Source organism: Branchiostoma floridae, unplaced genomic scaffold (assembly GCF_000003815.2).
Source record: "Branchiostoma floridae strain S238N-H82 unplaced genomic scaffold, Bfl_VNyyK Sc7u5tJ_218, whole genome shotgun sequence".
Lineage (NCBI taxonomy): Eukaryota > Metazoa > Chordata > Leptocardii > Amphioxiformes > Branchiostomatidae > Branchiostoma > Branchiostoma floridae.
In genome coordinates this window covers 38,962-51,051 of record NW_023365791.1, presented here as the reverse complement: position 1 = coordinate 51,051, position 12,090 = coordinate 38,962, and the positions used below count along the sequence as shown (strand labels likewise).

Sequence of the window (12,090 nt, the reverse complement as noted above, 5' to 3'; positions counted from 1 at the left end):
TATTCACAACATGCAGTCTGTTTCAAACTGATCCTTTTTCCAGTGAACATGTAACAAAAACAACATACAATAATGTATCTTATTATTACAAGCTTCATTACTCTCAAAATATCCCAAAACATATTAATAAAACCACAAAAATAACAATTTCTGGCTTTGAGTAAAGCACACAGCAGCATGCCCACGTTCTCATTGATAAGTTCATGGGAGGTTGGAAGAGTTCATTTTAAGTAGTAACAGGGAAAACATCTTTTTCATGGACTGTAAATTAAACATCCTTTCTTGGATAATATTTGAATCCATATTGCACATTAAATTCAGATGGGTAAATCACTAGACAAAAGTAGTTAAAAACATAGTAATCTATACTAATTATCACATCAAAATGTTGTAAATAAAATCTTTCCCCCAATAGATTTCTAAGAACTGCAACATCCTTCTGTTGTTAGCTCCTCCCCTTTCTGTCTGGCCCCACCTACCTGACTCCACACACTGGCTACAACTCTTTTGATGTGAAACATGATATCCCTGTGACACACTGATACAGCAGAGATTGTAGCAAACTTGAAAAAGTGTGAATATAACAGATCAAGTCTGCAGTTTCTCACAACATTGTAACAAAACATTTGTTGACGATTTAGCTGTACAAAATGAATATTTTATCTGCATATAACATATAAGGCTCAACATAGTGGTACAGTAGTGTGACTGTTGCCTTGGGAGAAAAAGCAAATAGTATGCAAAAATAAAATAAATGGTTGCTTATGATAGCCATGCATAAGAATGGTGTAAGCTTATTGTGGCTAGCTAAATCACATTAACAAACCAAACTATTTCTTCTCATAACATAGGGTTTAGATTTATCATTAATTCTTAAAACATGTGCACATATAAAGGGTGATTTGTGGATAGTTTGCAAAGTTAAATTCAGTTTATATAGATAAAAGAAAAGTTGGTTTATATAAAAAACTTGACTTGACTTGTATATAAATCTTTTGACTATTTTAAAATTTGTATACAAATGTTTATATTGAGAAACATTCTTATTAAGTGCTAAATGTTGATATTGAGAAAGAAGAATAGCCTTTGAAGGTGTTGCACAATCCAAAAGAACTACAAAAATGTAACAAGTTTAGCCAGTTTTTTCATTGTGTTAATTGTATCTTGCAGGCTACAAAATATGCCTTGTAGTTTTACATGGTAAGGACAAACACACATTCAAGCTATGATTTTCCCCTTGAAGTAGCCTCAAAATGTCCCATTTTTACCTCATATTTTCAAAGGCTTCGCACACCTTCCGCACCAACCCCCCGCTTGGTCGCTCCGCTCCCTCGCCACACTGACCAAGCTCCTTCATACTAATTTTTTCTAGAAAAACCCCTGGGATGCATTTTAATGACTAAGCGATAACTATAAACACATACTAATGGGCATGGTAGAACTATTTAGGAAAGCCTTGCTGTAGTATATTTAATGTGTACTTACCTCCAGCCCCAGGTTAGTTGTGTAGGGCCTCCTGCCTATACACACCAACAGTACATCACACTCAAGCTGCAGGGGAAATACACAGGTATCGTAGCATGAGAAAAAGACTAGGGATTTCTGGGGGGGAAATTGTAGAGGCATTTCTGATAGATATCATGAAGAATTTATCATAATAACAATTTATCCCTATTTGTTTGATATACAATCTAAAACTATTGACATTAAGTAGTACTGCTTGTAGGGACAGAAAACAATAACTGAAAGAAAAGAAAATCTAAAACACTTACTATTTCTTCTTTGCCTCCCTTTACGGCTTCAACTCTGAAAATACAACAACTTATTAGGTAAACAAGCTATCAGCATAATAGAGCCAATTGTAGCCTATGTGTGGTCATAAACGACAATTTGCCTTTGTGATCTTTACTGGAGAACTAATTATAAACCTCAAAAAGGCTGATTCTTGTAAGTATCAAAGGATGGACGTAAATGTGGCATAGATTTTACATCATTTCATAATATCAATAAATAATGAAATAAGGTACCTATTGGTGATTGACTACATTACAGTGAGTTTGTGTTGCCCTTACTTGACTTCTACGACACCGTCATCTCTCTTGCTGGCACTAACGACCTTGGTGTTAAGCTTGAAATCCATGCCTTGTTTCTTCAAGATTCTCTGGAAGCCCTTTCTGTAAGGTCATCAACAACGAAGACTTTAACTTCATCCAAACCGAAAATAAGATGTACATGTAGTTATATGCAGCTTTGAGCCAAATTGAACTAATTTTGAACATCACTAAGTACAACGGCAGGTTCCGTACCCCCTGTAGTGTTTATACCCCATGTACTGTCCATATCCCATGTGTCTGTATTCCATGAAGGGTCCGTATCCCATTTTTTGTCTGTACCCCTGTACTATCCATAGCCACTGTATTCTCTGTACCCCCTGTAGTGTCTGTACTCCCTTCAGTGTCTGTACCCCTGTACTGTCCATAGCCACTGTAGTCTCTGTACCCCCTGTAGTGTCTGTACTCCCTGCAGTGTCTGTACCCCTGTACTGTCCATAGCCACTGTATTCTCTGTACCCCCTGTAGTGTCTGTACTCCCTGCAGTGTCTGTACCCCTGTACTGTCCATAGCCACTGTAGTCTCTGTACCCCCTGTAGTGTCTGTACTCCCTGCAGTGTCTGTACCCCTGTACTGTCCATAGCCACTGTAGTCTCTGTACCCCCTGTAGTGTCTGTACCCCCATAATGTCCATAGCCACTGTAGTCTCCATTCCACATGTAGTGTTGATACTGCTGCAGTGTCTGTAGCTACTGTAGTGTCCATACCCCTGAATTGTCCGTATCCCTATAATGTCTGCAGCCACTGTAGTGTCTGTACCCAGTGTAGTGTCCATATCCAGTGCAGTGTCCTTGTAGCGTCTATACCCCAGTTGTATTGGCAGTGATCGAAATACTTTTTTTTTTGCTATATGCAAAATTGCAAGTTGACAAAAATTTTACATGGTATTTGAAAAATTTGCATGCAAAATACAATGATCGCGACGAGGATCGCTAGCTTGAAGCTGAATCGGCGAATTTTGATTTACCTAGTGAAGCTACCGGAGAAAGCTACCGGCAAAAACATGGAAGGAAAAAGACAGACATCCATATGTCGTTCTGTCTTAGAGTAGGGTGTCTAATTCCTCAGTATTTTTACTATAGGCCAGGTATTTTCAACATGCAAGATTGCAAGTTCAGAATATTTTTACGTGCAAATCTCGTTGAGGTTGTGTATTTCGAACCCTGATTGGCCATACCCCCTATAGTGTCTGTACCACCTATAGTATCTGTACCCCCTGTAGTGTCCATTTACTCCTCCCTTATTGGGCTCATAGGAAAAGCAACATGAAAAAATACTCCAGGTTGAGAAGTAATCCTTCTCAAAGACAGAAGCTATACAGGGTCTAACTTACGAGATCTCCATGTCAATGCCCATCCCTCCAACATGACCAAGGAACTCAACAGCAGTCACCTTTGACCCTAACCGACTCCACACAGAACCCTGGGTACAAGATGAAAGGTTAAAGGTCACAGTCACTACTTTAATTTTTTGTCATCTGGAGTTAAAACAATGATAATTTTGCATAGACCTAGTACTTTTTAAACTTGTTTATGAAAGATTTTTTACTTTTTCATTTTTATGTCTGGAACATACTGACATTTGTCCTTTTTCTCAATTTCTTAAATTGATCTATCATAGCATCTGTCAGGATTACATAAAATGTAGCTGAACGTACCAGCTCGACACCGATGACACCAGCACCGATCTGGATCATCCTCTCTGGGACAGACTTGAGGCTCAGGGCACCGGTGGAGGACACAATTGCCTCTTCATCAATCTAAAACAACACAAAGATTGACGTGTTGGAAGCTTCCATGATATTCAAATTCACATCTTTTAAGAGTAGTATACAAATCATGTACGATTGCACATTACAAAGGTCTGTTTGTCAAGAAAAGTCAAACCTGTACATTAAATCACCTTCATAAAATGACCACCTGGCCAATGTCACAATTTTCTGGTGGTTCATTAGATATTTTCTTCTTGACACAAGCATTAACATGTCTAGACTATAGTGACCACCTGTCCACATAGACCGGATTTAATCAGTCTCCTGAGTGCATGGTCTTCTTGGGCAGTTTTTACTGTATTTTGTTTCATTGGTAAAAAAATTGTATAAAAGTATACATAAAACATTTTTTGACAAATTCTGAAGATCTATTCTTTTTTTTTTACAACTAGAGATGTTTGTAAGGCTTATTACTTCAATTCCAGGGAAGGGAGTGACTTCGGACCCTGTGGCTATCATGATGTTCTTAGTCTTGACCACATCTTGACCTCCGTCGGCCTTCAGGACAGTGACCTCGTTCTGACCAGTGATTTTTCCATGACCAGCCATATGTGTAACCTGGGGGAAAGGGGATATGAAATAATGTTAAGACTAGAAAGGCAACATACAAGCAAGTACATAACGTTTACCACGACAGGGTCTAGCCTAACAAACAACTGCTCTGTTTATCCTTACACCAGCTCCTCCAGCTTTGTCCTGCTACTTACTACACTATGTAACCAAATACCACAACATCAACTAGCCGATCACACTGTTGGGTCAGGTCAAAAGTCATTTTTGCTAGCCTCTTATAATTACTTGTACATGTGGTAATTTTGTGGTGATTGGACAGTATGCTGACAGTGTTAAGACAGTGACAGTGGCATTCAACTAGGTTCAATCCGAGATGACAAATAGGGAAAGACATCTGAAAGTAATTTCATCAGGTTGGTCGAATATAGGACACTATGTACTAACTCTCTAAGTCACATCTCTGTTGAGCTTCATACTCAACAAAACTGTCATTTCAACAAGGAGTGTTCCTTTCACATCTGAGATCTCAAACCACCCCATGTAGTCCCTCCTACCTTGTTCTGTTTGAAGAGATGTGCTATTCCCCCTGTCAGAGCCTTCACAGCTGTGGACTTCTGGGACATCATCTGCTCCAGGTTCAACCTTATACCATCAACTGGGGAGAGTTTGGGGGAAAAGTCAGCCAACAAATATAAACAATTCATCAATCTTATGTCTCACATTGAATTTACCCATGAAGGTTCTTTGCCCAGTATTTCTTACAAATAGAAAAATCAGTTAAGAAGTGTGAAAAGCAATTTCTTGCAAACACATCTGCTAGTAAATAGCCAAGTTATCATGTCAAATAGTATTCCGTTGATTTAGTCCAATGGCACAATTTCCCACAAGACCTGGTACAAGAGAGGTAAACTTTTAAATATGGCGTTCAAAGCTTTCTTAAAGCTGTACATGTATTTTACAGTTTGCTCATTGATTTTCATACAGATAGAGCAATGGCTAAAACTACTTACATTCAATTCCCCTGCTTGCAAAGTCCTTGCCATGAGCCATGTGATACAGGTGGGAGTTGTTCAGCAAGGCCTGGCCAAAATATAGGGAAGCATTAGATATTTCTGCACAATATACAAACATCATGTATCAGTAAAGTCTTGAAATGTGACTTCATATTGTGAATAACTATCACATTGCCACTGTCCTTAGTGCTGAAAATTCTGACTAAATAATCATTCTGATGGATAGGAACCTAAGAAGTAGCAAGTTACTGTGTTCTTTTCAAAATGTCACTTATCACGAAGCTAGTACACTGTTCACTTTGTAAGGTGTTACATGTGTACTTTTAAGCTAGATTTAAGCTCAGATGGAGATTGGAGTGATTGAAGAAATATCTCACCTTAGATGGTATACAGCCTACATTGAGACAGGTGCCACCCAGTGTAGCATTCTTTTCTACACAGACAGTCTGGACAACAAAAACATGAACATTCTTTAGTACATTGTAAAGGGCATGCTGTGAATGTAGCCTAGCTTGTTTGGATACAATCCTTATCAGTTTACACTTGTACCCCTCATACTCATATCTCTTTCTACTAATTCTAGACATATAAAAGGTGGAGATGCTCTTCCAGACTAATTCTATCTATCCTAGAATGACAGAAAGCCGATGTAAAATCCCAAACACAACAATGATCTAACCTTCATGCCCAACTGGGCAGCTTTAATGGCTGCGACATAGCCGCCTGGACCTGAGCCTATAACCACCAGGTCTGCCTCTGTACAGGGAAACAAAATACTTCATTAGTATGTATCAAATCTCATGATATTAAATACTTTTGTACATACTACAAAAAATGGCTTATTGACGTTTTTAACGAAATCCGTGCTCTTTTACTAGTGACACTGTCGACAGTGACAGAGTCACTGACGAAAGACAACGGATGTTGTCTGAAACGTCTGACCAATTCCCAAATCATATCCAGTTGCTTGAACGAGTAACTGCTTTTTGCCATATTTATTACCTTCATTGATGTTAAGACATCACTCAATCATTAATCATAATCATTAGAAGATTTTGATCATCAATTTAATCATGGAAAAGAAGGTTATGAATTTTAAGATACTTTTTTTACCTGATGATATTAAGTCTAAGTTGTAAATGGCTGTTGTGGGAGGATTATGTATTGTACATTGATACTAAATATGAGTTTTATCACCCAGTATCACTGTGTAAACTGTTTGCTAATGGCAGGGACAACAGATATTAGACAGGGAAGTGCCTGTAACTCAGGTCAGTGCAGTTGTCCTACCCACCTGCTGCATCAGAGTAGTGCCTGCACCCTGCTACAGTAATGGCCGGTCCCCTCTGGTGAACACCAGACACTCTCAGCACCTAGAACAGCAGGTACAGAAACTTCGGTAGTACTGAAAGACGGAATACCAAGTAATACCAAGTAATACCACGTAATACCAGGTTAAACATCAAGGAACTCATATATTATGTGTACATATGTGTTCCCCACATATATAAACCAAACATTTTCAGTTTATGGGCTTAAAAATAATATTTTTGCCAAAGAATTCCGGTGGCAAACTGCCGCTGCCCCGCGCGGCATGATATTTGATAGCGCTGGCGGGCCGGGTCACATCAACAACACGGCGAGCCGCGACACGTTAATGTTTGTCATATTTCAATTATTTGCAACATCGTGCCCTGGTTTATCTTTGCAGTGTTTCAAACAGTTGTATTTTAGTCATTTCGTCACGTTAAAATTTGTCCAGGCCCATTAGTTGCTTTTGATTCTAATTTCTATCAGGTCGGTCTCAGGGTAGTGACACGCTTGTGCCGCAAAATCTCCAGCGGTTTAACGTTACAAGTTACAACATGCAACACGACGACAACACTGGTACAATTATGTTGTTGAATGTTCCAACTACGTGTATAAGGTGTTTGAAACACTAGTCAATCATTGCCGACTCATCGGCAGTTGCACATTACCGGAAGAAGAAGAACCGTGTTGTTGATAATCAACAACACGGTCCGCCAGCGCTATCATGCCGCGCGGGGCAGCGGCGCGCGGCGTTTTGTTAGCGGAATTCTTATAGGCAAAAATATAATTTTAAAGCCAATAAACCACAAAATGTTTGGTTTATATATGTGGGGAACACATATGCACACAAAACGTTTGAGTTCCGTGATGTTTAACCTGGTATTACGTGGTATTACTTGGTATTACTTGGTATTCCGTCTTTCAGTATCTCCCCAGAAACTTCGTTTTATAAATATATAATTTATAAATAACAATTGGGTTACTATACACTTTCTTGCTCAAAATATTTACAACGATTACCGCCTTAGATGAATGTCATAAAAGGAAATGCTGTATTGTCAATGCTGTATTGTCAATTGATTCTGTCTAATCGGTACAAAACACAACTCTTGGCATAGTGACGCAACGTACGTGATGCGAGACATGTAACACACGTTCTACTGTTTAAACAGAAATTCTCTGTGAAGTAATAGTCACGACTATGGTAAATACAGCTCCTTAAAACTCGCAAGATCAAATGACATTATGATCACGGGGTTCTATCTTTTTAATATACCCCATTTAATTCCATGACATTGAACTTAGTGAACGTCCAGCAAAGGGGGAGGGGGGCGTCATGCCTGGAAGTTATGTCACATTTTGAGATGAAGTTATTTCCGTGAAATTATGGTCCCCACATTCACGTAACTTAACGCTTTTGGTTCCTTCGTTCTAAAATATCTATCAGACACTCGGAATAAGCAGAAGCACGTCTTACTCTGGCTACTTGAGACGACAGACGACACCAAGACTGCATCTTGCGCCTGGCTCCGAATCCAATATGGCGGAAGGTGAACGGCTGCGCACGCGTAGTGACCTTGCCATCACCTGTCGTACTAGAAATTTCCGCATGGCGGAGCTTTTGTCAGTGCGTGGGGTTGTGCTTGGGATCTTGCTTCAGCACCAAGGCTAGGGTCATCCTAACGTGAACTAAACCAACTGGATTGAAAACCAGACCTTTAAAGCATCAATTACTAGCTGAAATATGTAATACACATCGATGAAGGTTAGACATCCAGGTAATAAGATACGCCAAAAAGCAGTTATTCAAGCAACTGGATGTGATTTTGGAAACGGTCAGACGTTTCAGGTAGCATTCACTATCTTTCGTCAGTGACTCAATACAATTTAAGTCACATTCAACGTTACTATGTTAAACTGAGCTAACAAAAACGAAAAAGTTTCCCATGCCTTTCTTTATTCCCAATATAGCCGTCATCGGAAAGCAAATCACGCCTCAGACAGTTCAAATTACCAATGTTTATTTCTTGACAGGAAAAAGTCTAATGCATTTTAAATTAAAAATTCTTTCACAATATTCAGAGAGACTGTGTACATGATAAAGTCATAATCTTTAAGCAGATCTTGCGATGGTACAGGATAGTATCATAAGCCTAGGAAGGAGTTTAGCCTGCAAAGGCAGTGGCTTCGCGGTGGCCAATGAAACTCCTCTGCCGGCTTAACTCCTTACCCAAGCTTATGATACTATCTGATGCCACCGCAGGATCTGCTTGGAGATTATTCTGAGGCTAGCTCACGTCAAATCGCTCTAGCAGCATTTCCGGGTTCCGTCCATGATAGTACCTGACATAAACGAACACTTTCAACAGTACATCAAACAACCCAACACAAAACAATGCTCCATTGACATTTGCTTCGTCAGAAATGTTGATTCTGAATTGCATTCCTGTGTAGACATGTTCGTAATAGGCGTGAAATAACGCCAACGACTGAAGGAAGACCAGTAGTAACAGTGCGTCTGCCACGGATTTCATGTACCGACGCTGACGCTCCATTGCTTTTCGAAGTTCTCTTGCTGTTGGCCCTGAAAAAACAGAAATGATATCATTAGTGATTCTCTTGAATGCACATGTAATTTACATCTAGTCGCTAACATTTTTAATTTGATAACTGCTTGAACATGGCTAGAAATGTCATATGATTCATACGGTAAGACATTAGGGCAAAATCATGTGTAAGTATATGTAACGTTAAATGATATTGAAAAAAAAAGAATAACATTTTCTAGAGGTCCCGAGTTCGACACTCGCCGTCCCCCGACGTTGTGCCCTGGCCTTGGGAAAGGCACTTTACACGAACGTCCTCACTTCCCCCAGGTGTAAATATTGGTACCTGACTTCAGCCGGGGAGGTAAAAATTCTACCCTTACGTTCTGCCTGTACGTTGTATGTGGTCTTTTAGAATAAGTGACCAACTTGCAATTGAGTGCAGTGCCACGTTGTCCTCGTCTGTCCCAAAGAAAATTTAAAAAAAAACACTAAAAAATAGAGACTTGCTGTTTTAAACTTTAAATTCATTTATTTGCTCACCCACTTCTTGTCCTTCCCTCACAGCATCTTTAGTCTTCTTGATAAACTTGGTGACATCTCGAAGATAGTCTAGTTTATCCGCGATGAACCAGGATGCCAGTACCGGAAACAGTAGGAAGTTGTGGTTGGGATGCAGAATAACTGGCAACACAATACTCTTCAGTATGCCCTCGAGACTACACCGTTCGTTGTGGACCCAATTGACGATGTCGATGGCGACAAGACATACAAGCAGGGCCCGTTCCACGGTTGTTAAGAGACTGATGAGTCCTGTGATCAACGTGGCGTCTTTAGCCGGTCTGTAGCCCATGTAGATGGTTAACTGTTCCCAGAGTGACAACCCTAAAACACATAAATATTATTAATTCCGAAAATTATTTCAGCCATGATTATAGTTGAAGAATGAAAGCTAATCCATCTGACCTTCATATTAATGTTGAAGGTCAGATGTCATTGTGTCTGTTGTCATTAGGCCATAGTAAATAACTTAATAAATAACATTCTCTGCAGTCTGCAGACTTCAAATTTAATGAGAAAAGGCGAAAAAGATGGGTAAAAAAACAAGATGCCTAAATTTTCAAAATAGGCACCATAAACGCTGTAACAACAATTGTAGCGGCAAAACACGGTATCATCACTATGAAGTGCACAAAGCAACAATTTTGTGGTACACTAGTATCATTTACCAAGTTAGAAACTACACTTAAGGCTACCACACGTGTCGCGTCTAGAAAACGAACTACCGAACTAGTTTCAAGTTTAGAACAACATGCAGTCTTGGCTACATCTACCTCACTAGTGACACATATCACAAGTACAATCAAGGCTACCACACGACAGACTAGTTTTCCTTTTTTTTAAATTTTCGCATCATGTTGACTATCTCCTAAGGAGAAAAGTACTCCTTTTTTTCCAAAATTTAGGTAATGAATGCGCCCATGGCCATATATACAGGTTACTTGATGTGGCCTTATACATGTACGTGTATTTATACCTATACATGTAATTAGCTTTTACACTAGGCATATGCTATTCTGTTCTACACTATTTGTTTGTTTTTCTCCTTTAATGTTACCTGCAATTAGCCATCTGGCAAGGATTTTCAATTAACTATTAACTATAGGATTTACCACTGTAAGTCTCGTCAGATGTGCTTCCATCATCAGAACTCTCAGACGATGATGACCCAGGATGTCGGATCCCTCCAGCTGCCTGCAGTCGTGAAAATCAAAAAAGCTAGAGAAACACATATCTACCATGTCTTATGACAGGCAGGACAAATGTAATCAACTGTTATGGACATCCATATTTCTATTCCATTACCCCACTCACTTTGAGGTTTGTCAATACTTGATAATCAGCTCATTGTTCTTCACATCTGTATCTACAAGTTAGGTCTGTCGGGCAAAGTACTTACTTCCAGCTCTACCGATTGGACCCTTTCTGACCTGTCAGCTGTAAAAGAGAAAGGAAACATTAGATTAACTTGACGAATTTCTCCGGATAAAATAATTGGTACGTATGACATACTCTGGTTAGTAATGCTGATTGTATGATTTATGTTTTTTCCAGAATGTTCTGAATCTGTAATGATGTACTTGACTGAACCATGTATCAAATTCTTAAAAAAAGAAGACAAGGAATTCCTAAGGACCAATATGGTCTGCATTTGTGATGTACTGAAATAATAACGTCTTGGAACAAAATGAAAGAAATTTAAGCATGAAAGAAAGAAAATGTTGGTAGTGTTCTGTGTTTATAAGACAATGAAGTATTTATTATTCATTATGTAAACTATATAAAATGCCCCTTATCTTACAAAGTCTCTTTGATTTTTACTACATGTGCTAGCTATTTAGGCCTCAAATATATTCCCCATACCTTCTTCTAGTGGATCTGCGAGAAAGGAATAATCTTTTCTAAGTACTTCGCAGAAGACTTGAAATGCTGATGGGCCTCTTCTTCGCAGAATGTCAAGAAGTTTTGCAGTCTGTTCTTCTTTCACGAGGTGCTGCATTATTTCATCCCTCTGTCGGTCTGTTATAATGCCCTTTGCCATGAGTGGGTTGATAACGTCAACGACGCATAGATCACTCACAATGTCATCACGATATCTCCTCAGAATATCTTTGTGTCTCCTTTCCATTTTACTTCAAGTTCTATCACGGTGCAGTTTTCAAGACTAACGCTTCAGACGCGGCGTATTATGGCTGATAGTGTTGCTGTTTGTATGAGACCATTCCCTGGGATACAGCACTGCTGATGTTTTTATGGCGTCCTTG

General features: G+C 39.2%; 2 protein-coding genes across 3 annotated transcripts in view; both read right to left on the bottom strand.

Moving 5' to 3' along the window:
* LOC118408598 (dihydrolipoyl dehydrogenase, mitochondrial-like) overlaps nt 1–8,311 on the bottom strand; it is an 11,557-nt gene extending 3,246 nt beyond the window's left edge. Inside the window, exons 1-12 of the mRNA XM_035809416.1 lie at nt 8,197–8,311; nt 6,703–6,781; nt 6,088–6,164; nt 5,786–5,854; nt 5,406–5,475; nt 4,950–5,050; nt 4,297–4,440; nt 3,769–3,870; nt 3,445–3,533; nt 2,073–2,174; nt 1,773–1,806; nt 1,486–1,551 (exon numbers count right to left, since the gene is read on the bottom strand). Of these exons, the coding sequence (XP_035665309.1) occupies nt 1,486–1,551; nt 1,773–1,806; nt 2,073–2,174; nt 3,445–3,533; nt 3,769–3,870; nt 4,297–4,440; nt 4,950–5,050; nt 5,406–5,475; nt 5,786–5,854; nt 6,088–6,164; nt 6,703–6,781; nt 8,197–8,235 (972 nt within the window). The 5' untranslated portion in view covers nt 8,236–8,311. The remainder of the gene's footprint in view (nt 1–1,485; nt 1,552–1,772; nt 1,807–2,072; nt 2,175–3,444; nt 3,534–3,768; nt 3,871–4,296; nt 4,441–4,949; nt 5,051–5,405; nt 5,476–5,785; nt 5,855–6,087; nt 6,165–6,702; nt 6,782–8,196) is intronic.
* Nucleotides 8,312–8,817: 506 nt separating this feature from the next.
* LOC118408583 lies at nt 8,818–12,090 on the bottom strand. 2 transcript variants are annotated; one of them, XM_035809394.1, is made up of 5 exons: nt 11,690–12,090; nt 11,226–11,263; nt 10,939–11,020; nt 9,809–10,150; nt 8,818–9,303 (listed from the first exon to the last, which is right to left on the bottom strand). In XM_035809394.1, exons 1-5 carry the CDS (start codon nt 11,952–11,954, stop codon nt 9,008–9,010), a joined length of 1,023 nt encoding a protein of 340 aa, XP_035665287.1. In that variant the 5' UTR covers nt 11,955–12,090; the 3' UTR covers nt 8,818–9,007. The 2 variants fall into 2 exon arrangements, with proteins under 2 accessions (XP_035665287.1, XP_035665288.1); XM_035809395.1 differs by having other exon boundaries at nt 9,096–9,303; nt 9,813–10,150.